Below are 26,262 nucleotides of genomic sequence, written 5' to 3'. Positions count from 1 at the left end.
AATACGTCGTTCGTTTAATTTATTAATTACAAGATGTATTAAAATGTATTTTTTAGGTTTTCAAAGGCAGCTCAGACATCTGTTTAAGGATGACTGGTTTCTTGCTGGTAGATTAGACTGATTGAAAATACAATGAATATTCCAGAATTTTTTTCAACTTTAACTTAATATAAATTACAAGATGCTCTTCTGGCAAATCCTATTCAGGTTGCCTTTATCAGGGTGGTAACTGGTAACACTCTGATACTCAAGTACAACCCAAAATGTAAAACCTAAAACGTTAAATCATGGGTGCAATTGCTGATGGTTAGTGCTGTTAAGGGGGGTTGAGATTTTATAAGAATGTACAAAACCCAGTTTCTGCCTAAAAGACATAAAACAATTTCCTGGCATGCCTGCACGGAATATGCTGAATCCGAAAACTGCTTAATCAAGGGGCAGCCAGAGGGTGCCATGTTTCATATGTCCAATAACAGCATTAGTTTTCACAAAACCTTACCCTGGCCATTAACATTTTTATCCATTTTATTGATTACCTGAAATTTAGAATTCAGCTGTTTTCATGATGTCCGACACTGTCCCACGATGTATCACAGTTTTAGTTTTGCCAAAAAGTAAAAAACTATCAATAAACAAACCTTAAGATAAGGATTGCAAAGTTTTCTTAATTGAAAGTCTTAACTCAGTAGTTATACTGTTAAAGTTTACAATGGCAAACAAATTTTGTTTACCTGAAGTAACTTTTAGATTGATAGGGAAGTTTTTGTGATGATTGTTATGGACCACTGCTCCACACTGACGGAGTACCTGAGGTCGGATACAGTCATCAAGTGTGCAAATGAGCTTCCAAAAAGTCTATGCAATCCACATTTTATATCTTTCTTTTTGAACTATGTTCACACTGCTGCCTCCAAGCTGTGTGAACTTCGGGCAACATGCACAAGTCCTGCTAGTAACCCAACTCATATTGGCTCAAATAAAAGACTGTCAGGTAAAAAATCAGCGAGTAGAGACAGGGTCAGCACTCCCAAGCAACAAAGAGATGGATTTTCACCATCAGGATCAGCAAAATCTATGGAAGCAGTTATGGGATTAACAAAACGAAACCGACGATCAAGGGGAAAGTCACCACTTGTAAAGCAGAATGAAACTGCTGCTCCTGGTAGACATAATGTGAAATCTGATTGCCAGCAGAGAAGAATCCCTCTTACCCAAGTTACAGAAATAAAATCTTCCCCTAAGTTTGACCTTGCAAATACAAGTGACTTTCCGACTTTGGGCAAAGAAGCACCTGTGACCATAAAGCCCATTTTGTCAGATCACAAGCAAGTCAGTCGTCGTATAAAGCCCACTTTAGTAACCAAAAGACCTTCAGAACGATGTCAGTTGTTTACTGCCGATAAATCCACTGTGAACACTAATGATAAATTTGCGTCAGCAACTGTAAAACTTGACTTGCAACAGGAACGCAAGCAACTTCTGCAAACGAGAATATTTTCTGTGGATAAAGCTTTGTCTGCTGATGTTGAAAGTTTGCAGGTGAATAAAATATTTTGATTTTCAAACATTTAAAACTATTTTTTACTCTTCATTTGTTTAAATGATTTGCATTTTATTTTGGTAATTGCTCAAGAGTTTTTGTGGGCTACATCAGTGCACTAAAACCTTGTTGCTTTCTGTGCCCTTCTGAATGCGATTACATCCACCCTTATCATTTGTGTAACAACTAACTAACTTTTCGGGCAAAATTTGGGATATAACAAAAAATTGTTATGTGTGAAATTAACAAAAATCTATTGGTATGGTGGTACATATCTTTTCAAGCACTTACTCCAAATCTCTTAGAATAGATAGATCTAAATGAATAAATGTAGCACTTGCAACTTTTCTTGTTCTTGACCATGTAGCTGTTGTGGTGCATTCTAGAGTGCATTGTATATCTCAGCTGAAGAGTTTTAGCCTAAATAATTGTTTAGCCTCTAGTCCACAATGTAGCTACTAAATTACCAGCTAAGTTTATGCCTATAACAAGTTTATGTGCAGCGAGGTACCGATGAGCAAATTTAAGTTTTGTTTTTAGATTGGTGATGCTTTGGAAAAAGAACTTCAGTTTATAAGCCCTATTAAAACAGAGGATGCATCGACCCTACTTCAGAATACTGCCACTCCACCACAGCATAAAAATGAACTGGAACGGTACCAGTGTGTAATAAGCATTTTTAAATGTGACTGTGTTTTTTAATGCATCTACACTAGGGTTACCACTTTACGACATGTACAAGGCAGGGCTGTTTAAGAAAATCATTTTATATTTCTGGAATGCAAACACTAGACTACATTTACCACAAAACCAACTGCTTGTTTATTCTTATGTGGGTTAAGATTGACATAACAGGTTTTATATGTTGTGGTCTTGTGCAAGGTTTTTGATGCTTGCAGTTGCATGTAAAACATTGATCAGCATAACTAAAATGATATCTGGTAAAGCAGGGGTGCAAAAATTTTTCAAAAATTGGTAGCGCGCAGAAAATTTTAGTAGTACACATGTTTTTGTATATGTGTCTATTTCTACCTAATGCACAACCATTTCGCTATTAATAGCCGTATCGCAGGTTCCTTATTTACAAACAACCACCAAATGTCTTAATGTTGTTGTAATAATCTAGTGATTTCAAGAATTTTCATTTATTTCAGAATATCCCATATGCTTGTGCCTAAAAGTTTATGCTTAATCCATAGATTGAACTGAACCGTTTGATGATCGGTCTCAATTGTTAATGAGGTCACTTTCTAAATTGTTAAGTTGTGTGTTACCTGAACATTTGGCATCTTTTGCACACAATAGCGTACAACCGAGGTCTCTCCAATAGCCTTGCAAAATTTGTTTATGCCAGTTTTTAAACCCTAAAAAATAAGTTTAAATCAACGCATGACCGCTAACACATAGAGTTTGCCGCAATAATTCGTCTGCCTAAGTGCATATTGTCCAGCTTTTAATCCGACACCTGACGAACGTCTTTCCGCTTGTCTCAAATGTTCAAACAAACAGTAAACGTTTCAACCTAAAGCAGAGATTGTGTTGCAATGGCAACTGAGCTAAAAGTTCGTTTGAAGTGACTGCAAGTAGTTGCAGAAACGGCAGATAAAGCACCTTTTACACATTTACAAATGTTTGACTTCAGCTTATTTGTTATGGTACTAGCGCTGACCTGTTTCTGAGAGAGTAGTCTAATTTATTAAACTAGAAATTACTGGATAAACTCTAAGTGAGAAACAGGCGTTTATGAAGGAAATGTGAATACGATTAACTGATACGAGAACAGTATTCTAGTCACTAACTTTTTTCGCCAAAATATAGCGTCGTTAGTTACAAATCCGTTGTAAATACATGTGCGGCGAGAGTGACATGTTGCGCCCAACGTGTAAGAAATGCTGATTATGAGAATAATTGTTCTTTATGGGGTATAAAATAAAGTAAGGCAACCACTATTTTAATTGAACCGTCACGTCATGTCAATTGATGATTGCACCTTTTACACAGTTAGCATCGCGATAGTGCCTCAAAAATTAAAATCTTCAGTATGCGACTGACGTAAATCGTTTGAGCGTGTTTCCGCGAAAACAATATTGGTAAATCGTTGCTTAAACTCTATTTTTCCGCTAGTTGTGACGCTGCATCAGTACTTTATTATTATTCTGATAATGTATAGTTAAAAACATATAAACCACCTTTATTTGTTTCTGCAAATTACGGTCGCGCACGCAAGTTTATTGGTTGCGCGACCGTGCGACCGCATTTTTGCACCCCTGTGGTAAAGCTAACCAAACCCTGTTAGGATTGTGTTGAATCTTATCCTTTCTGTTTCATTCCAGTCTTGCTGATCTTTATGTCCACTACATAACCTCATCATTTGTCGCAAGCGTGGTTGCAGAAATACATGTGCTTGTTGCACTGCAAGCTGTTGATGGAAATGGTGAATGCATTCTTCCAACAGGTAAATTTATTATAGAAGATTTGCATTAATGGATAACAAATAAATTTCTAACCATTAAAATAAATGTAATGAACCAAGTTGTGAACAAATGTTAGCATCCCTTCATTTTAATCTCTGCATTTAAAACTTGGTGTCAAAACATTTGGTTTACATACTTATAGATTTAGGTTTTTGTTAATTGAAATTTTCTCATGTGGATGTTTTCTGTTTAGAGTTTGATTCGATTAATCAATTTCTGTCAACTTGTGCGAATGCAAGATTTTTTGCTACCACTTCATTGTGCCGACTTGCTGCCAAAAACTTTCTTTTCCTGTTTAGTGATGAAACACTGTCTTTACTGCAAGCAAATACACTAGGCAGGGTGAGTAAAAGACAATGACATATAAATACAATTTAAAAAAACAACATCACTAACCTTTTTATATTTTACAGGATGATTTTTCAGCTTTTAATGTTTTCTTGTCAAATGAATTGACGGCCCGAGAGAAATCAAAACAAAGACTGAATTCACCGATAGTCAATGTAAGAGTTGTTGTGTGTTACACTTCTGGTTGTGCATGAAATTGTAATGTAAACCATGCTTTGAATGGGCCAAAACTGCAGATGTTGTGTTTGGTCGAGCACCAAGCATCTCATGTTAGTGCTCGGCACACTCTGTGCAGTGTTACATCACAACATTAACATTTTCACACTAGTTTTGTAGCTTTCCTGTCCCTTACCTCAGCAGCGGTGTATTGAACTCTGCAGGCCCCAGAAGTATGTGTTTTCCACCATCTAGCACATATAAAACAGTCACTTGGTTAACCTTTAGACATCCTGTTTTGTATTAGCAGGGCATAAATATGCAAACGTAATGCTCGGGTCAGTTGGTGCAACTGCTCAGTTGAGCACCGAGCATCAAAACAGTGATACTCAGTACCAAGTACATGGTTCTGACTCAGCCCATTTTTACACTGTAACGTTCAGTAAAACATGTAACAGCCTGACCTTTTAATTACAATTTTTTGGTACTGTGCTCGCAGTCGACATTTTGAACAACATTGCCATTTTTTGCTAATTTAAAGTTATGAATGTCTTTTGCTGCAAAAATATGATTGGCTTTAAATATCAGCCTATGTAATTGTGGATTATCGGTTACAGTATTGCCTTTAAAAACATAGTAGTCTATCGTCTTTTGCTACTTTCTTTCATGTGCTGCAAATAATTGTTTTTTTACATTGGTTTTTGTTTTAATTGATTTTTAGAGCTTTTCCAACCTTGGATCTGTCCCATTCAAGGCAGAGACAGATGACAAAACTAACTTTTCATCAGAAAAATCATTTCACGGTTTCCGCAAGCAGAGAGATATGTTTTATTCCTTGATGAGGGAATGGCATGAAAGTCATGATCTAAGTAAGACAGAAATGTTTAAATTGTGACTGAGGCAAGAATCTGATGTCTTTAAATTGTTGCAGATGTATTTACACTGTTAAGTGCACATGAGACATAATCTAATGAGACATAATCTAATGCAGTGTTGATAACTGATTTAAAACAATCATGAAATTAAATAATACATTAAAAATGAATTTTGTGATGCACAACTATGCTGATTAAATATCCTAATAGTTTGTCGATTTGGTGTTGCCATAACACAAATTTTATGCGTCACATCAAAAACAATAGTGAATATATACTTTATGCTTTGTATTTATAAAACTGATTTGTACTTCTCATCATTTTTTGTCTGCTACTGTTTTTTCAGCCTTCAGGTTCATAGCATTGGTCTATCTGGGTAGAATAAACTGACTATTATGTTTGATATTTTTTAGATGCTAGCTCTGCACCAAAAGAAACTATTGGAAAAATCCGCTGGCTTGTCACTCAAGTAAAGACATTATCAACTTACAGCGCATTTCTGAGGTATGCCCTATATTTTGTACACCTCTCAAATCAGTTTGTGCTACTACTAAAAACACTTTAGTGTTAAAAGTAAAGGTTCTGTATACAATTGATAACAATGTTATTGGTAATGCTTAATGCTTGGCAACATGTTAAATTGAATAACATGAGTTTAAATAGTATTTTAACCAATAAGATTTGGTGCAAATGGTATTGCTGCATTAAAATGTATTTGCATTCAGACTGAATTATAACAGGTGTCCCTGTGTTACTGTATCTGCTTCAAACCATAACACACGTTGCCTAGATTGTTTATAGATCATCTCCTTCATGTGGGAACGGAAAAGGAAAGCCATGAAACAAGAGATTTAAACAGTTCAGCACTTAGAGCCATCTTGGGAAATGACCCAGAAAAACGTAGAAGGCTGGAGAGTCGAGTTTCTACCCCCGCACAACCAAATACCTCACATGAATGGCTTTTTAAAGATTTTCAGTTTTTTCGTGGTATGTTTGACATAAAATAAATTATAATTTTTTTTTCATGTTTAAACATTACCATAAATAGCTTTTTTAACGACATTTTTGGCAGATTTTCTGGCCATTGCTGACAACTACAGTTTAAATGTAAGATTATGTGACGTGCTGCGAAAGCGAATATCTGAAATTGAATCACAAAATGCTCTTATGGATGAAAATTGTTTGGAGCATGTTGACAGGTAAAACAATGTGTTCCTTGCAAAAGATAGTTTCCAATCTAAACAATCCTTTAACAAAACTCTTTATTATTCCAGTGAATCCTGCATGATTTCTCAGGTTATTTTGGGTCTTCGTATATGTGCGAACTTCTATGGCTACATCACATTTTTGCCATACAAAAAAGGTGTGGTATTTTAGGTTTGTTCCTTGTGTATTAAGACAATCAAACTTGGAAACCCTATAAGTGTCAGCTGCTTGCTGTGATGTGAGATACTGGTGTTTCATGGTACTTTCTTGTGTTGTTACACAGTAAAATTGTTTGTCAACAATAAAGGTGGGAAGGGGGTGAGGTACAATATTGATATGACATTAAAATGTAATTCGTTTTATTCTGCGAGCCGCACAAACTGTAGACTCAATCTTTACAAGCTCTTGCTTGCAATCAAAAATATACAGCATGCAAATGCAAATATTTAATGTGTAATATGTTTTTGATATTTTTGCAGATGATGTGAAAGATGGACTTTCTCATGTTGAATCCTCCGCTTCATCGTTTGTTTCAAATTCCCTGAAAAATGCTTTAAAGAGCGGCCACCTATTTATAACCGTTCCATGGGTGATTCAGTTCCTCTGTTTTGCTCCATGCACATTATTTGCGGAAGATAGCATGGCTGATATTCTTCATAACCTTTGTTCTATAGTCAAGTATGTTTATCCTAAGGAAATTTTTAACTTTTTCTTAGACATGCTTTTGAAAGTGTTTGCTTCTCAATGTCTTATAACCAAAATCTCAATTATTTAATCTGATTTTCAAAAAGTTGCATTTTATGTGTCATTTCAAAACAATAATAACAGTACAAAAAATAATATACTTCTATCACCTCTCAGTCTTGTTGCTGCCATTTATTTTAGATTAATGTGCCTTATGCATATACTTTTTCGAATGAATAGGACCAACAGTTCTTTTTCAACTGAGCCATCAATGTTCAAATTGTTTCTATCGGTGGTTATTGGCTATCTCTTTGAACAAGAATCTGTCAATAATGAGATTTATTACCAATCAACATCAACTAACACAACAAGGACCATATTGGTAAAGGAATTTATGTATAATTGTGTATGTTTCCCTTTAGTGTACCATTTTAAATAACAGCTTACCAGGATAAACAAAACTGACAAGGTGCTTAAATTTTAATTTTGTCACATGGTATATATCATTAAATGAGCAGTACAGTAAACTTCGGTTAAACCGGGTTAGTCTGGATCTTCGACTAATTTAGGCAAAACTCTGTACAAATCATTTGTAACATGGTAAGGCTTGAACTAATCGACATCCGTTAATCTAAATCTTGGCCTAATTCGGACAATTTCTTTGGTCCAAATGAAGCCAGATTAAATGAAGTTTACTGTACAAACAGGCCCATGCATAGTATTTTTTATTAACTAACATAGTACTTATAACTAGGAAATATTTTGTGTTTTAATTGTGTCTGTTGCCTCTAAAAAATAATTATTTAACAAACCCTGTATTGCAGCCCCCATCAAACTGCATTGATTCAGTTGCCTCTGATTTGATAAACCATGAGTTTCTATACGAGATGCATTGGAAACTAAATGATATAAACAAGTTATTAAAATCTCGATCAACATCGCTCTGTAGTCGCCAGCTTCCAAAGAAGATTAAACCATCAACGGAAAAGTTACCTGAACATTCTGTATGTGTTTTGCTCAAGCTTTAAAATCACAATTTCTAGTATCTTAAGCTGTTTTGTAGTTCTGGTCACCTTGAAATGTCTTTTTAATACAATTTTTTATAAATATTAATCAATCATCTTGTTTTGTAAGCTGTTAATTTTTGTCTAAATATGAAAATGATTCACTGAAATGCATTGACCTTTTTTGAGGTTTTATAAACTGAATTGTGTGCATAAAGTGATAATCTATTTAAATATTCACCAATTTATTGTTGTGTGTTGTATAATATATAACACTGCACGAACATGAGATGCATTATCCCAGCAAAAACAGTTTCCATATTGTATGTATTACACTCAACAACATTTGTGTTTTACAATCATAATTGTCTGTTGTTTAAAATCAGTTTTGCAAAAAATCTTATTCTAATTTATTTAAGGCTGCCTTTTTAACAAAATCTTTCCTTCAAACCCTTCAACAATGTTGTCATCAATTCCAAAATTACACATAACATAAAACTTGTTCTTAGAATTTACAGGCAACATTGGAGGCCAACTTTTTTCGCAACCAATCATTGTCTTTGAAGCGGACAGTTTCATTTGTAGCGGAGCGATGTCACTCCAATTGTATTAAGCAAATATGTACAAAAATTATTCCAGAATATTGTGAAAACAATGAACTAATTCAAAGGTTGGTGAAAAGTTGTGTAATGTTAAAAATATGTATAAATTTTTGATGCAACATTGTTTTAGGCTAACTCCAGAAGGACAGGATATCAAGAATGGAATAAAGTAAGTTTAAATGAGGCAATTGTTGCATAATTATGGCCTAATTTGTGAATGTCTTTTTCCAGTTCTATTGTTGTGAAAGTGTTTGAAGACGCTTCAAAATCTATCCGGCAACAAGCTTTTATTTTTAACTCACAGAATGTTACTCAGTGCATGCAAATGCTTGTTTCATCAACTGCCCCACCCCAGGTGAGCAAACAAAACCATTTAAGTTGTTACATTACATTGTTCTGTGAACTATTTTTTCATAATATATTTTCCTGAGACAGAAACTGGAAAGGAAAAAGTTAGTGAAAAAATAATTTTCACTTGTGTATAAAGCAGCACATAAATGACCTGTTAAAACAAGTAAATGGAACTAAACTACCCTACTTTTGCATATTTCTCTCTTCTAGAAGTGCACAAATCTTGATAAAAGAGGCTAGCAACCCAGGCCAGAGCTCATTTATACCTTGTTCCCCACCTCTTGTAACTTTATTTTTGTCCTAAAGTCAATGTTGGGCACAAAAAACATTTGTAGTCAAATTTTTTTGGTCCCCTTCGCAAGGGGCAACACATTTTTTTTTAATTTTCCTGATTTGCGGCACACAAAATTTGTAGCATAAGCATGTGAACAAGATGTTTAAGTGACACTTTAAATGATATCAGCTTTCTGGTAAGTCCAAAGCCATCTTAGGTTGACTTCAAAATCTGTAAAGCTAGAAAATTTTAATACAGGTGATTTTTTTCTCAGGTTCTTCAAACAGCATCAGATATTGCTGAACGACAATCAAAGGAGACTATAACAGCTTGGTTAAGAGAAAAGCTGTTTGACTTGTTAGTTTCCAGAGTCAAACTGCTTCAAGTTTCAAACGAGGTAAATTCAACAAAAGTTTATTTGGGTCAGACATGATTCAAAAATTTGTTTCTTTTGTATGCCAACTAGAACATATTAATATTTTGTGCAATTAACTACAGTTCATTCTTACCAAATAATGGATTCAAACTCCATATGCAATTAAACAGAATATGTAATCAACTAAAATGCAATTAGCCAGATTATTCTGTATATCTTTATTTCATATTGACACTTTCACATATATAACCTTTATAATTGTGACCCCAGCAGTTAATTTTTCCACTTATCTTGTCAACCTAATCTATATCGTGACTTTTTAATTTAATTAAGGTTGTTAGTTACCACAACCTTAATTGTATTATATAACATATACATTACAGAAAACAGCTGGGCCTTCTATTAATTATGGAGAAGCTAAACTCTCAACAGTTCTGCATGAATTGCGTGAAACAATTATAAGAAATCAAAAAGCAGGTTAGTAGCAAAAACAACATCTGAATCCGCAAATAAACTTAAACAAACATTTTTGCTGTATTTAGATTTGAAAGATCAACAAGAGCTTAAGGAAGACACTTTAAACTGTATCAAATCAGCATGTGGAACTTTGACTAAACTCTATGATGCATTGCCATTGAACATTAAACAATCCTTTAATTTTTTATTGTGCCAGTTGCTAATGCAAATAACTAGATTATCTGTGACAGAATTGCCAAACAACATTTTAAACACCTCTATGTTTACATCATCTGAAAAACTTATCTTAGAAAAATGTCTGACAGATAATCGGGCAAAATAATGGTGTTTAACTATTGGTGTATTTTTGATGTTGCAATTGTCACAAAAATACAAATATTCTTTACTTATAACTGCTTACAAGTGTCAGTCTGGCAATTCCATTGGGCATATTGTCATGTTCAACAAGCTATATTTAGTGGTTTATGATTTTTTTCAGTCCATACAGGCTTGTATTGGATTAGTTACCTCCAAATTTACTCTGATAGAAAATCATTTGAGTGTCTTTTTTTTACTTATGTTTTTTACACACTGGTTAGTCTAAAGCAGCTATAGCTAATGCAATTGCTCCAGCCCAGTCACCGTTCTGCAGTTGTCAATGTTGAATGGTAAAAGATTAAAAAGGCAAGTTGCTAATGCGCCAATTCTTACTTTACCAATGTGGTGCAAAATAAGCGTGTATATCTAGAGGAAAAATTGTTTTGCCTTAACGTCTAAAAAACAGGTCAATCTTTGTCACCGTGGGGCCAAATACAATTACCAAGATTAGATTGTGGGGCACACCTTATATAACACAAGTTGATTTTACTTTGTTGCATACTAAAATAGGCCTATATTGAGTTAACAAAGTAAAATTTATTTGATTCTAGCTGCTTATTGTCAGATCAAAGAAAAGTAGCAGCGGGTGCATTGATCTGCTCAAAACTACTTAATAATTGGACTCTTTTTCCAGTACATTACAATTCTATGCATCATTGCGGACAGCACAACTTTTATTCAATGGGCTGCAGGTTTCACACCCCTGGCGTAAAATGTTATTTAAGGCAAATGAATAATAGACATGTATGTTGAAGGCAAAAACATAAAAAGATACTTGTTGAGCAGTTGGGAGGCTTCATTGGGTATTTTATACATCTTCTTTGTTTTTATGACCACAAAAGATTTCAAAGGAAATTATATGCAGTTAATACACAAAGTATGTCATGCTTATTAAAGATGATACACAATCCAGTTTTCCAACAATTTACAATTATAGGTAAGATGTCAATTTATTCAACTGAACAAAATGTGTTTCATTTGAATCAATTTCAATTAAATTCTAGAAACATTGTGTATATTGAAGAACATAAATGCTTGCAAAGACAAGTAATGAAAACAGGAATTGTTGTTTTTAACTGTGTAGCGAATTGTACATCCAATCTTCAAATAAGATCGATGTATGTCTGGCCAAGCCCTGGAATTTGGCCCAAGTAAACCCTTGATTTCTAAAAAAGTATAATGTTAATTGTTTCTTAAGAATAATAATTGTTTCTTTAGCTTACTTCATTTTTATTTATTTTGAGAATGAAAAATAATGTACTAGTTTGTAACCTTGCATATGACATGTACTCTGATTGGCAGGTGTCTATTTTTTGTTAAGGCTTACATTCTTTGGCAGCTGGCTGTGCATTTTTTGCAATTGATTAAATCCAGCCTCCGTAATGCCAACACTTTTGATTAGAAGTTCTGCAACATTTTCTAAGCATTTGCTAAATGCATAAGCACCTTGGTCACCGATGGCATTGTTTCCAACGTTTATCTTTTTCATCTAAAATATATTGTTATGCTATGCTATATTTTCCATAATTTGTACATCCATTTGAAAAAACAGTGTGTTCATGATGAATATTTTTTTCATAGTTGACAACAACACAACACTGTCATTACTTACTGGTTTCTTTAAAACGGCTATAGCCGATGCAAGTTTTGCAGCCCCAGTCCCAAATATCTTACATTTGTTAACATTCAGCTGATCAAGGTTAAAAATACAAGTTGACAATGCACTGGCTCCTTTGTCACCAATATTGTTGTTGTGCAAATTCAGATTGAACATCTAAAGAGAAAGTAATTTTTTTTCCTATTTATGATCAGTCAGTCGACTGTTAGCACTACTGTAACAAGCTTAAAACTACAAACTTAGTCCGTTACAACTCACTTACATAACAGAAGCTAACATAAAGAACCTACTCTGTTGGGAAGGCAATGCACAGCATTAGCAAGTGTTTGTGCACCTATGTCAGTGATTGAGCAGTTGTTGAGATTGAGAACTTTAAGGTTTCCCAAACAATTAGCCAAATATGGTGTGCCCGCATCTCCAAATGGATTGTCTTTGAGAAACAAATATATCTGCAAATGCAAAACAAGTTAAAGCTTAAAAAAAGAAGTTCAATGTAAATCTTATTACTGGTGTTTGAAGCTGTTGTATCCCAGGTTGCAAGGCCTGCAAACATGCACCAGTTATGCTACAGTTGACCATCCACAAGTGTTCTGTTCCTCTTAAACATTTTGCAATAAGTGCTACCATTTCCACATCCAAGTCGTTAAATCCAAGATATAACATCGGTGTCTGCAGTATAACCAGGTTAGCATGAAACTGGAACATTTGACACAAATAGCATTAAATATTTGTGAAACTACTACCTTGCACTTGTTGAGTTTGATACTTTGAAACAAAATAGTACAGCTGTCAGCAACAAACTGGATGTTGTTGGTGGTGATTTCCCAATCTTTTATTCTGGATGCAAGCAAAAATGCTATGCTGGTTGCATCAGTTGGAAAGAAGGTACCACTCAAATGTAGGTTTGCTGATAGGTTGTTTATGATGGCATTGGTCATCTCAGAATCATTAGCTTCATTCAGCCATGTTGAAACCTGCAACAACTTTGGGCACTGCTCAGGTACATCAAATGTGGAGATGGAAATTGAAAGCTGATCTGCGAACTCTTGAATCGCCTGTTTCTTCTGAGACCACAGGTCGGAAGTTGCAACAGTAGCTGGTAGAAGGCGTTGAATCTGTGTCTTTGTCTGGTTGTTGCAAAGACCAAACATGAACTTAGACACAACCTCCCAGCGGCTGGATGTGAATTCTGACACATGCTTTTGGAATTCATCAAATGACAGAAAGAACATATAATGGACTGCAGACAAAACCTCTTGCCAAATCAGATGAGAAAATGAGCTATGTTTGTCACCTTCTAGAAGCTGGAATTGTAGATTTGCTGTGGGGTGTATATATGTTACAAGAAAGGCCTGAAAGCCCTCAACACTTAAACAAGCTTTAAGAACATCTGACTCAGAAAATACAGCTTTACCATCAAGAAACCCACTCCAAGCGAGTTGGGTTAAACCACCCAGGTCATTCACTTTTCCTCGCATGTGATCAGATCGGCAATATGCAGAAAGAGCATACACTAAAACATGTGTCATGGTTTGAAGTGAATGTACAGAGCTATCCTGGATCCCCAGATGCAAAGATGCCATGGCAATAATGCATGTAACAGGAACATAGCAGGCAGAAAAGATACCAGGATGTGACAAAAGATGTTTCTTAACTTGTGGCCAATTTTCTTTGCAAATTTGCCTTCCCAAGTTTTCCTGGGCATCTCTGTCCAATCCTAAAATCTGTAGGATTGTATGTGGACGATGTGACTTATTTAGCTCAAAAGCTTGTCTGGGCCGACATGTCCAAAGAATTTTAGCATTTGGAAGGAGATCCCCTGACAATAGGTTATGGATTAGAACACTTGGCTTGGTGATAGCATCATGGCTGCATGCACTAGATGATTCCTTTAGATCATCAACTTTTACTTCATCGACACCATCAAAGATAATTAAGACATTTGGACTGTCTTTCACTAGAAGAAGCATTTCTTCGACTGATAGATCAGTCTTATCCAACGCCCCCTTTGTAGTTATTAGCTGGATAAGATGAAGATTCTGCTTAAAATTTACATCACGAAGTCTGACATAAAGGATAAACTCAGTCTCTGGTAAAATCTTTTTATCCACTGCAAGTTGTGCCACAATTTTGGTTAGAGTGGTTTTACCTATGCCAGCCTGGCCTATGACCAGTACGTTGTTGCCATGTTTTGCGACAAATCTGCGTTTTGCATCTTTTGTGGTGCACAATTTTTCACTTTCTTCGGTTGCATTTTGTTGTGCACACTGAAAGATCTGCTCAACATTTATATTTCCTTTTGGATCACCATACACCTTTTTAAGATCACTTCTTCTAATGTAATGACCACTATCTTCGAATATTGAAGGTGATGTTTGCAATTTTTTGGAGATTTGTAAGGAAACTGTCTTGATGGCGGTGTGCAGCTGAATTGGAAGTTGTATTTCCCCAGCTATTTCTCTTGCCATATCAACTAAGGTTGCCTTGAATATGGAAACTGAAAAACATAGTTTTAAGTTGTTTGTTTAGTTTCGGCTGGCAATTTTTGCTACTTTTTGTTATTTTTTGTTAAAACATGGGGAAACAATGTCCGCAAGGATTGATTTGCATTGAAAACAATAATTAAGCGCAGAATCTACCATAGTTTTTAAGAATGTAGATGATGTTTTTTGATGGTGCCCAAAAATGATTTTTCAAAGGCTTATTGTTTATATAACTGTTTGGTAATGTGTTTTTGTCTGAATGCAATAACTTCTTTATTGTTTGGAGTAATGCATACATTATTTTTTAAAATAAATTATTTGACTTGACATGGCAGGACAGAAAGTGATGTGTTTTCATCTTAAAAAAACAGCTGTTTTAAGTAGCAGCACAGTGTTGTTTTTAAAAACTTTTTCATTACAGATTCCAGGCACTACTTGCATCAAATACACAGAATATTTGTGCAGCAAACTTTAAGGTCGACCAGAAGATTTCATGTTATGCATTCCAGTCAGTTGACTGTTGACATGTGTAGTATATTCAGCGAAAGGGAAGTTGTGCTTTTTACAAGTATTTAAAATTGCTATTATGCAACCTTTTTTGTGTTTTTGTTATAATTTGTTACTTGTTTGTTATAATCTGAATAATCTAAATTTGCAAATTTACTTCAGTCAGAAGAATGTTTATCTCACATTTTAGAGAAATGTATATATTGGGACACCATTTTTTGTTTATTTAGTACTTGTTTTGTTATAATCTCAATGATTCCAATTTGCAAGTTTACTTTGGTCAGAAGAATGTTTATCTCACATGTTAGGAAAATGTATCCATTGGGGCACCATATTTTGTTCATTTAGTATTTAATTTGTTATGACTTGAAGCCCCTATGGATGGTTTGATTATTTAATGAAAATTTGTTTTACATTGCAGACGAGGGTAAAATCAGGTGTTGTAATGTACATGTATGTTATTTTGTTTTTTGGCTGCTGTGTGGTCATTTTTTAAACACTATATGTTACAAAGCATGTCTGTATCGGTTCTTCAATAATATTTTTCAAATCTCTTGTTTCATTGATATATCACAGAAAAACACTATTAAGTAGTGCCATGAACCTATTCTGAGTTTTTGCCTTGACCAATTTTTTAAACTGCTGTGATGTTTGCAAGCAGTCTACAAATGCCACAAGAGTGTGGCCAGTTGCCATGAAGACGAAAACAGAAACAGGTAGAATACTTTTAGAATACTAGTAGGTTACTTAGCTCTGCCAAGGTGCATTTACAGTTTAGTCAACTGTTTCTAAAGATATGAGCTAAACAATATGGTAAATAATTGAAACAAAAAAATGGCTATTTTTGATGTGATACCTTCAGATCTGTGTCGTTTGTAAATGATACAAAGTAAGTTTTTGCTGAAAACTTCCAGACATGTTGAACAGACTAAAAACATTATAGCTTTACATGTAAATGTTTTGAAGCAAATCATGATCGCAGTACTGCAGTTTAAGGGATGTCCATTATATTAAACCTTACCATTGGCTTGTACAATATTTTTATTAGATGGTACGCTGTGATGAGGTGATAGGTTGGTATGTAGATCTCCCATTATCACTTGTTGTGGATGATCAATGTGTATTTCATTTTTCTATGGAGTTAAAGTATATTCAAATTTGTTTACTGCAGACGTGTGTTTGTTTTGATACTTTAAAAGTAAAACCAAACATTATTTCAGACAAAAAAAGTCATACAAAAACTCAATCCATCTAACCAATGCTTTGTGTGACTATTCTCATATAAAAGTATGTTAACCACACAATCACTCTTTTGGCATAAAGTGTTTTTTTACCTTTGTGTTAGATGTGCAGGAAACAGTTGATGCTTTGTTTTGCTTTTGGGTTTCTGTGTCTGCTGTTTGACATTAAAAGTGCAGTGGTTTTGATTTCACAGGAAAAAATATTTATGAGAACACAGACAAGAAATATCAATTGCTTGCTTACCTGACTTATGATCCTCTTTTTGTTTGATAGCCTGTAGAGTTAAAGTCAGTGTTTACTAGATCTATAAGAAATTCAAACCACATATAATAAAGCTTACATTAAGTTGCATGAGTACAGAATTGTATTTGCTATTTAATTGATGCATGTGTTCATGTTCTTTGCATTTTAAATCTAGTTCCCGTTGTAAATGTTGAAGTTTCTGTTGTAGATATATCACCATGTTTTTCAGTTCAATCCATGAACACTCATCCAATATGTCAGGAATGTCCACCTGTATAGAACATTACCAAGAAGTTAACAAGTTTCAAGTTGTTAAGCAAAGTTTTGTCTCTACTTGATCTGTGTCCAGATTAAGTTTTTAATCAATAAAATTCCAATTAAAGTCCAAATTGTTTAATAAATTCTTTTTATTTTATTTTGGGAAATTTGAAAACATGCATTTAGTTAGGATGCATGATGTGTACAATTGATAAATATATTCATTGTTTATGAGAACATTTTTTTTACTTTCCAATTGGAAATGCAACTCTTTGTTTATTTATAGAATTATAACTCACCTCCATTTCAAGGGTTTCAACCTGAGTTTGTTTTCACTTCCTAAAACTAAGTAGTGACTGAATAACACCAAATGTAATCTTCACTGAAACAGATTGAAATATATAGGCTGGAACTGTAAAGCAAGTGAAAGTCACATTGCTGGACAAGGTTGCCAAGGTCGAACTACTAGCTACAAAACCTTTGTTTGTCACCTTCATCCAAATTCCATTTTTAAACATCACAGAACATGCTTGAATGTAAACTTGTTTTTCTCATAGGGTGGACAAAAGAAAATACATGTAATGTGACCCATTCAACAAGCCAAAAGCACTCTATACATGGGCCCCTTTTAATTAGATAGATGACAACACAGGTCACTTGCTGCACCACACAGTGATTAAGCCAGTTTAAGGAATGATATGTAGTGTGCCTAAATCTTACTTTAACGGTTGTGTTTTTATGACAAGGTGTCTTGTGAAGTTCATTTTACTTTTATGGTCATTTTTGTGTATGATTTCTGACAAGTATTATATCAAATTATGTCACAGGTTCCCTTTATATCACAATGTAGATTTTAAATTGAAGCTGGTACAAAATTGACAAAAGTAATTGTTTAAAACACAGTGACACAAAAGTGGATCAAACTTACCAATATATTTATTTGATTCAATATTAATACTGTAAAACAAAAGGATGAAAACAGTCTAAACACTTAAAATGGATACATCATTCTTTTGCAATAGTTTTCAATTGTATATATTTTCCAAACAAAACTTTTAACTAAAATGTTTAGTGGACCTTAGTGACCTTCGTCCATTGGGCTATTAGCTTGAAGTTACTTGCTTTGTGCCCAAGAACCAATATATTGCCCAACTAAAGAAGCAACACCAGAAGGACAAGCCTCACTTCAGCAAAAGCATTTTTTCACCTTTATCTGACATTCATTAAGGTTGAAACAGGATCCACTCAGGAATTAAAACAAAAGCCTTATACTTGTTCAGTAAATTCTCTAAATGACAAATAACAAAACTGAAAACAGATTGATGCTAAGGACAGTACAGGTCACAATGTGAATTGTACTGCATTGATATGCCAAGTCATTTTGCAACAGAATGCTGGTCAAAACATTGATGACCAAAAAGCTAAGACTTTAAACACACACAAGTGCTCACTATTGTTGATCAATATCCCACATCATTAAACATCATTTTTCATTGTGTCATTGGTTACACTGTTTGTTTCATCCTAATTGTTGACTTCCTGGACTAATTTTGTGTACAAAAGCATCATGCCAAATAATTGATAGATGTATACTTATGCAATTTTGTGTGCTTCTATCGCTACAAATACAATTGTCCCAGTACCAATGCAACAAGCATGGTTGTTGTTTTTTGTGCATTTGTCTGTATTCATTATATTGTTGGAACGGAAGTTTTCAAAAGCATATAAGTTTCAATATATATAAATACAGATTCGTTCAATTGTTAGTAAAGACAAGGGTTTTGAGTTGGATACCTAAATTTATGACTTTCAATTTAAAAAAAAATTGCCTTTGCTTTTCATAATGTTAAAGTTGTCAACTGGTGAGGTAAAACATGGCAGACGCACTGACCACATGACCATCTTGCTACCAACGGGGTACACATATTTGGAAAATATAAAACTACTAGGAATATCTTTAAAAAGACCATACACTTGGGAAAGAATCTAAAATGTACACTGCTATTGCAAGTTTTGCCGTAATATTAAAACATATTTCTCTCTTTAATTTTTTTGTTAGGAGTGTAATAAACAATGATTCTTCAGTCGAAATATATTTTTAGCATGCAACCTTGAAACTAAAACAGAAACACAAACAGATTGAAGCAAACAACATGGTTAGATATTGAATAGAAAGCATTCGTACAGCATAAGAGCATGATACATACAATGAAACTAAGCAATGGCAAAATACAAAAGCACCAAGTAAAAAAATATGCTCAAAATCAAAATTTAAAAAAATGTGAAGATTATTGAGTCAAAACAGGTCAATGTATGTCTGGCCCATCCCTGGAATCTGTCCCAGATACACTCTTGTCTGAAAAACACACCGTAAACTTATGACAAATGCAAATTCACATAAGTTGACTTGAAAGCTTTCCTAGGAGGCGGTAAATAACTCTAATATGTATATCTAACTCATATGTTTGACTGGTTGAAATAAAACCCAAACTTTGTTCTAAAAAATCATCATTCATCCTACATGTCAATTGTTTTACTTGACTTGAGTGTTTAAAATGGAATGTGACTTATTTAGAGAATTTTTGCCATTACATTCTTCATTTCACTTAAAAAGCTTACCTTCTTTGACAACTGGCTGTGCATTTTCTGCATTTGCTTTAATCCAGTCTCAGTGACACCGCAATCTTTGATCCACAGTTCTGAGATTTTTTCCAGGCATTTGCTAAATGCACAGGCACCTTGGTCGCCAATGGCATTGTTGCCAATGTTAATCAATTCCATCTGCAAAGATACTAAATGTATCATTCAACTGTTTGAGTACCAAATGCTGCACACATTTTAGCAAATTTCATTTTGAGTAGAGTGTTTGCATTCAATAGCAGTAAACTATGCTGTGTAGCCATTGTTACATTGCAAAGTAACTACTAAATTGGTCAATAAGTAAAATATTCAGTATGTTTGATATTGCACACTTTGCATGTATGTGAATTGTCATTTATGTATGTTCTACTCACTGGTTGTGTGAGAGCAGTCAATGCCCTGGCAAGTTCCCCAGCACCAGTTCCAGATATTTTGCAGTTGTTAATATCAAGTACATCCAGATTAAAAATACAAGGTGCCAATGCGCTGATTCCATTATCACCAATGTTGTTGTTTTGCAAGTTGAGAATGTGTAACTAAAATGTATTATATAAGTCACAATTTAACCTAAAACTTTTATTTAGGCATGTATGCAAACTTTAGGCATTTTTGCCTTGAGAGAGGGAGAAGATTACATACACTCTAATGCAGGGGCGGGCAACTTCTTCAGTCGGCGGGCCTGATATGGAAAAATGAAGTACTTGGCGGGCCGGATTCCTGAATCGATACATTAATCGCGTATTTATCCAGTGATTTAAAACGGATTTTTGACCACCTAAACCAAATACAATCAAGAACATCACAAATACAGTCCAAACAATCTAACTGATATAACATAAAATTATTCACCACAGCGAATTTAATGCATACACCACAGCCTTAGATACCGCTGAAACACAAACTAGGCTACACATGTGGAAACAAAGGAAACCGTGAAAGCAGGCCACACACATGGTTGGCAGTTATGTCGTAACAATGGACATATGGTGCAATGGTAACAACGGCGGGAAAGTTTTTTGATATTGGGGAGCGTTACTGTCCGTTACAACTAAAATTTGACGCAGTAAGCAAGTAGTGGGGGACCCCAGGCCACATTATCATGTAAGACCTGAAACTGTCTGCAGGCCGCTCAAAATCCCGTAGCAGGCCGGATCCGGCCCACGGGCCGTATGTTGCCCGCCCCTGCTCTAATGCAAAAATCTGGTAATTAATTTTGTTTAACATTTAATAGGGGATTAAACTACCTTGTGACCAAGTTGCTGTACTGAAAAAGCCAGTGATTCTACACCAATGAAGGTGATAGAGCAGTTATTTAGGTTGAGAACCTTGAGGTGTCCTAAGCAACCTGCCAAATGTGTTGCACCAGAATCTCCAAATGGATTGTTGTTGAGATACCAAAAATCCATCTATAAAAATAAGTTATAAATGGCATAAAGTTTGTTTTACTGTCATATTACCTGTTCTTGAAGCTGTTGTATCCCCTGTTGTAAGGCTTTTATGCAAGCACCAGTCAAAGAACAGTTGACCATCCACAATTTTTTGGTTCCCCTTAAACACTTTGCAATAAGTGCCACCATTTCTACATCCATATCATTGAATCCAAGATACAACATTGGCGTCTACAATATAACCAATTTCACATGGAAAATTATATTTGGCATAAAAGCAGTACTAATTTGTCAGACCAATACCTTGCATTTGTTGCGCTCAATGCTCCGAAACAAAATTATACAGCTGTCACCAACAAACTGGATATTGTTGATGTTGATTTCCCAATCCTTGTTTCCTGATGCAAGCAAAAATGCTATGCTGGTTGAATCAGTCGGAAAGAAGGTACCACTCAAATGTAGGTTTGCTGATAAGTTGTATATGATGGCATTGGTCATCTCAGAATCATTAGCTTCATTCAACCATGTGGAAATCTGAAGCAACTTCGGGCACTGCTCAGGTACATCAAATGTGGAGATGGAAATTGAGAGCTGGTCTGCAAAATCTTGAATGGCTTGTTTCTTCTGAGACCACAGGTCTGATGTAGCAACAGTAGCTGGTAAAAGACGTTGAATCTGTTTCTTTGTCTGGTTGTTGCAAAGACCAAACATGAACTTAGACACAACCTCCCAGTGACTGGATGTGAATTCTGACACATGCTTTTGGAATTCATCAAATGTGAGAAAGAACATATAATAGACTGCAGAAAAAACCTCTTGCCAAATCAGGTGAGAGAATGAGCTGCATTTGTCGCCTTCTAGAAGCTGGAACTTCAAACTTGCTGTGGGATCTATAAACGTTACAAGAAAAGCCTGAAATCCTTCAACACTTAAACAAGCTTTAAGAACATCTGACTCAGTAAACACAGCTTTTCCATCGAGAAACCCACACCAAGCTAGCTTAGTCAATCCACTGAGGTCATTTACTTTTCCTCTCATGTGATCTGATCTACAATATGTAGCAAGAGCATATACTAAAACCTGGGTCATGTTTTGAAGTGAAAGTGCAGAGCTATCTTGGATACCCAAGTGCAAAGAAGCCATGGCAATAATGCATGTAGCAGGAACATAGCAGGCAGAAAAGATATCAGGATGGGACAAAAGATGTTTCTTAACTTGTGGCCAGTTTTCTTGGCAAATCTGCCTTCCTAGGTTTTCCTGAGCATCTCTGTCCAATCCTAAAATCTGTAGGATTGTGTGGGGACGGTGGGATTCGTGCAGCTCAAAAGCTTGTCTTGGCCGACATGTCCAAAGAATTTTGGCATTGGGAAGGAGATCCCCTGACATTAGATTACAAATTAGCACACTCGGCTTGGTGATAGCATCATGGCTGCATGCAGTTGATTGCTTTTTTAGATCATCTACTTTGACTTCATCGACACCATCAAAGATAATTAAGACATTTGGACTGTCTTTTACCAATAAAAGCATTTCCTCAACTGATAAATTACTTTTATCTAACGCCCCTTTTGTAGTTACTAGCTGGGTAAGATGAAGATTCTGTTGAAAATTGACTTCTCGAAGCCGAATGTACAGGATATACTCAGTCTCTGGTAAAATCTTTTTATCCACTGCAAGTTGTGCCACAATTTTGGTTAGAGTGGTTTTACCTATTCCAGCCTGACCAATGATCATTACATTGTTGCCATGTTTTGCTATAAACTTGGTTTGTGCATCATTTGAGTTGCAGGATTTTGCACTTTCTTTAGTTGCATTTTCTTTTGCACATTGAAAGATTTGTTCAATTTTGATGTTCCCCTTGGGACAAGTGAACATTTTTTTAAGATCATCTCGCCTGATGTAATGTCCACCATCTTCAAGTACTGAAGGTGACTTTTGTATTTTTTGTGAGATTTGCAGGGAAACTGTCTTGATTGCTGTGTGCAGTTCTACTGGAAGTTGTATTTCCCCAGCTATTTGTTTTGCCAAATCAATCAAGGTTGTCTTAAATCTGACAACTGTAAACACAAAGTTTTTTGTTTGTTCTACGATTTTTGACATGGGGTGTGCATTTTTCAAGTCTATTAGCTTACTGCAACAAGTCTATTTTGACATTTGTTGGAAACAACGGCTTTTTGAATGTCTTCAATAACTATTGTTAACTACTTGTTTTGTTAAACGCTCATCTTTTGTTAGCAGGTTCATGGAACCAATTTAAAGGTACTTAAAATGGTGACATGAGCAATTTTCTGTGGAAAAAGGAAGAGTGGATCAGGTCGGGTCATTTTTTTGTTTTTCATTCAAGGTATTTTGGATTTTTTAAATTACAAAAAAGTATATATTTAATATGGTACTGTGAGTTTTCTTATTATAGTGTGATAAACTTGGTATGGATGGTGAGAAGAATGTTGGTATTTATTGGCTCATGTGGAGTCAAATTTTGTAAAACTGTGTCTAAACCGCATGGTCATTTTCAAAAAATTGTTTTTCATGAGGGACAAAAACAAGATGTAAGATTTATCAATTGTTTTGCTAAAGAGGTGAAAAAATCGGCATGTAAAGTACATGTCATTGACATACGATTTAGTTACTTTACATATGCCATTTAAATTGTTGTCAATTGTTTATAGGTCCCTTGATTTTCCGTTTTTTCTTTGTATTGCTGGTTCACCTATTTGGTTATGTAAGAGTGGTGAAAACTTTGTCATTTAATTGGTTATCTGAAGTTTGATGACAGGCACCCAAAATGTAAAACTTCAATTACGGTTGTCAGCATTTATTGATCATATGTAGTGCAGTTTGTTACAGCTTTGCAACATGGCTTTTTTACTTGTTATCGTGTGATACTGTTTAATTCTTAAAGGAATGGTAGTGTTTTTTTCTGTAATTTAATACAGAAAGTTATAATGTTGTAAAAAGAATATTGGTTTGAATTGATGCTTTTTCCTAATATGTTGTTCCAAATCTAAAATTATTGGTACCATTTTAATACCATGACCAATTTTCATTTACGTTTGTGAGGGGCCAATTCATTTTTGCTTGAAAAAACATCATGTTCATATTATAATTGGTTTATATGGTAAAATTGACATTACTTAAGAAAGTCACCTTTCTAAACTAAAGTGCTTTTCAAATGGTCCTAGGTTGTTGTTTTTTTCTGAAAACTTTTCTACATTTTAAACAGCTAATTGGTTCCAATTGGTAAAGTAATTTATCTGGGTTTATTTAATGAGAATAAATAACTGTCATTGTAAGGAGATTGATCAAAAAATCCCACACCTATAAATTTTGGGAGCCAGCAGCGCGCTCTTTACAGTTGTTTCAAATTAAGATTTTTAACATTGTTTCACAATACCTTACCATTTGCTGGTGTACTGTCCTTATTTGATTGCAAATTATGCTGATGTACATCCCCCAATATCACTTGTTGTGGTTGATTAATGCACACTTCATTGTTCTAAATATTTATAAAATGTGTTTTGTACACTTGTAATTGTTTTTTATCTTCAATAGGTAAAACGAAACCAAATATTTACCACTGTACTAAAATAGGTTCTGTTTCTTTGAGAAAAAGAACATCAAAACAATAAGAAGCACAAAAGCTATCTATCTTGGGAAACACTTTAAATGAAAAATTAAATGTTACCTTTAAATTTAATGTGCAAGAAATGGATGGAATAGCTTTTTCGTGCCAATCAGTTTTGTTGTCTGCTGTTTGATGCAGTTCTTAAAACGAATAGGTAAAAAAGTAGGTCATAAATTTAATGTTGCTTAAGAATAGCTCTAATATTCTTAATTATTATGGGTAAATTTTCATTTAAGCAACATAAGGATTGTTTTTATTGTAGGAAAGCAAAATACAAAAAATGTCAAGACTTACCAAACTAAAAGAATTCAATGACATGAAATTTTTATTCGCACCACTGAAAATTGTCTTACAAGTATGCAACTTGTGAAAGAATAAAAATGCTTTACCTTGTTGCGCCAGATGATCCTCTTTTTGTTTGATAAACTGCAAAAGTTCAAACCTCAGAAATCGTTAACATACCCTTTAACCAAATGTGATAAAACTTACACTAAGCTGCATGACTGCAGAAACGTATTTATTGTTCAATGCTTGCAGTTGTTCATAATGATTTGTCAAATTGGAATCAAGTTGATGTTGTAATTTTTGAAGTTCCTGCCTTTGTTGGATTACAATATTTATCAGTTGATTTCTTGAGCATTCTTCCAAAGTGTCAGGAATGTCCAACTGTATGGGTAAAATACAGTTTTGTCAACAACTAATAACAATGTAAGTTTCACTAAGTTGAGTTTCTTTTGCTTGTTGAAAGACATTGGATAGTGTCTGGTTACCAAAGTTTTGCAACTTTTGACCTGTGTGTTAAAATTATTTAATTGAATATAGACAAAAAATGTTGATTAAATATTTTTTTATTATTTGTAAAACATTATTTATATGTCAAGTATAAAGTGCAAAATTGAATTATGAAGGATTTTATTTGCTAAACAGATGAGAAAATAAATGGATTAGAGATTTACTTAACCAAATTTAGTGGACTCACCTCCATTTCATCAAGTTTAGTTGCCTTTATTGTCACTTGTCAAAAGGACATGGGGGCCCAAAACCATCAAATGAAATCTGACTGAAATTAGCTGTTCTTAAAATACCTGAAACTGTAAAATGAGAATTGTTTTGTGAAAGTCCAATCAGAAGTTACACCCCCTTTTTTGCCCCTTGATCTGAAATTCACCAGGACTTCAAATAACATTCTTGAATGGAAACTTGTTTTATTTTAAGGTTGACAAAAGAGAATAAATGTAATCTGATCTACCCAAACATCTAAAAAGTTCTCTATACAAGAGCACCTTTCAAATAGGTATGCTGCTTGCTTGAACGTCAACACAAGTCACACCTGGTACATGTTCTTACTTATGTTTATTGCAAGACAGAAATTAGGGTATTATAATAAATTTTGAAAATGTTTATTAACATGGCAATGTAGATTGCATTAAAATCTATAAAATTTTATTATAAATGTAAGAAATTTTATTATACAGGACACAACTTTAACACTGATCTATCAACCATCTATGCAATTTTTTGTAAAAATTAGATT

General features: G+C 34.4%; 3 protein-coding genes and 1 long non-coding RNA gene across 5 annotated transcripts; 1 reads left to right on the top strand and 3 right to left on the bottom strand.

The window, feature by feature from the left end:
- The first annotated feature begins 714 nt into the window (after positions 1–714).
- Positions 715–10,759, top strand: LOC145228962 (codanin-1-like). Of its 2 annotated transcripts, none has more exons than XM_080094190.1 (19): positions 715–1,539; positions 2,081–2,196; positions 3,874–3,995; positions 4,208–4,356; positions 4,428–4,517; positions 5,240–5,387; positions 5,807–5,897; positions 6,184–6,380; positions 6,466–6,592; positions 6,668–6,756; positions 7,079–7,277; positions 7,524–7,665; positions 8,108–8,287; positions 8,797–8,957; positions 9,020–9,058; positions 9,121–9,244; positions 9,789–9,911; positions 10,274–10,367; positions 10,433–10,759. In XM_080094190.1, exons 1-19 carry the CDS (start codon positions 769–771, stop codon positions 10,687–10,689), a joined length of 3,219 nt encoding a protein of 1,072 aa, XP_079950316.1. In that variant the 5' UTR covers positions 715–768; the 3' UTR covers positions 10,690–10,759. The 2 variants fall into 2 exon arrangements, with proteins under 2 accessions (XP_079950316.1, XP_079950315.1); XM_080094189.1 differs by having other exon boundaries at positions 2,081–2,202.
- A 621-nt stretch (positions 10,760–11,380) lies between these two features.
- Positions 11,381–16,868, bottom strand: LOC145228964 (NACHT, LRR and PYD domains-containing protein 3-like). Its single transcript, XM_080094191.1, has 9 exons — positions 16,818–16,868; positions 16,667–16,728; positions 16,354–16,465; positions 13,086–14,839; positions 12,850–13,011; positions 12,633–12,791; positions 12,337–12,498; positions 12,052–12,213; positions 11,381–11,890 (listed from the first exon to the last, which is right to left on the bottom strand). Exons 3-9 carry the CDS (start codon positions 16,424–16,426, stop codon positions 11,828–11,830), a joined length of 2,535 nt encoding a protein of 844 aa, XP_079950317.1. The 5' UTR covers positions 16,427–16,465; positions 16,667–16,728; positions 16,818–16,868; the 3' UTR covers positions 11,381–11,827.
- Positions 16,869–16,878: 10 nt separating this feature from the next.
- On the bottom strand, positions 16,879–17,713 carry LOC145228206 (uncharacterized). The gene is made up of 2 exons (XR_013860037.1): positions 17,375–17,713; positions 16,879–17,088 (listed from the first exon to the last, which is right to left on the bottom strand). It is a non-coding gene; the product is annotated as an uncharacterized LOC145228206 (long non-coding RNA).
- A 1,115-nt stretch (positions 17,714–18,828) lies between these two features.
- Positions 18,829–26,149, bottom strand: LOC145230534 (NACHT, LRR and PYD domains-containing protein 3-like). Its single transcript, XM_080095976.1, has 11 exons — positions 25,708–26,149; positions 25,218–25,394; positions 25,118–25,154; positions 24,789–24,868; positions 24,503–24,599; positions 21,407–23,160; positions 21,173–21,334; positions 20,960–21,121; positions 20,090–20,251; positions 19,695–19,856; positions 18,829–19,431 (listed from the first exon to the last, which is right to left on the bottom strand). Exons 1-11 carry the CDS (start codon positions 25,711–25,713, stop codon positions 19,372–19,374), a joined length of 2,859 nt encoding a protein of 952 aa, XP_079952102.1. The 5' UTR covers positions 25,714–26,149; the 3' UTR covers positions 18,829–19,371.
- Between the last annotated feature and the right edge of the window lie 113 nt (positions 26,150–26,262).

Source organism: Phallusia mammillata, chromosome 5 (genome assembly GCF_965637545.1).
Source record: "Phallusia mammillata chromosome 5, kaPhaMamm4.hap1.1, whole genome shotgun sequence".
In the NCBI taxonomy this organism is placed as follows: domain Eukaryota; kingdom Metazoa; phylum Chordata; class Ascidiacea; order Phlebobranchia; family Ascidiidae; genus Phallusia; species Phallusia mammillata.
The sequence above is the reverse complement of the archived record's forward strand: the minus strand, read 5'-3'. Positions and strand labels throughout refer to the sequence as shown.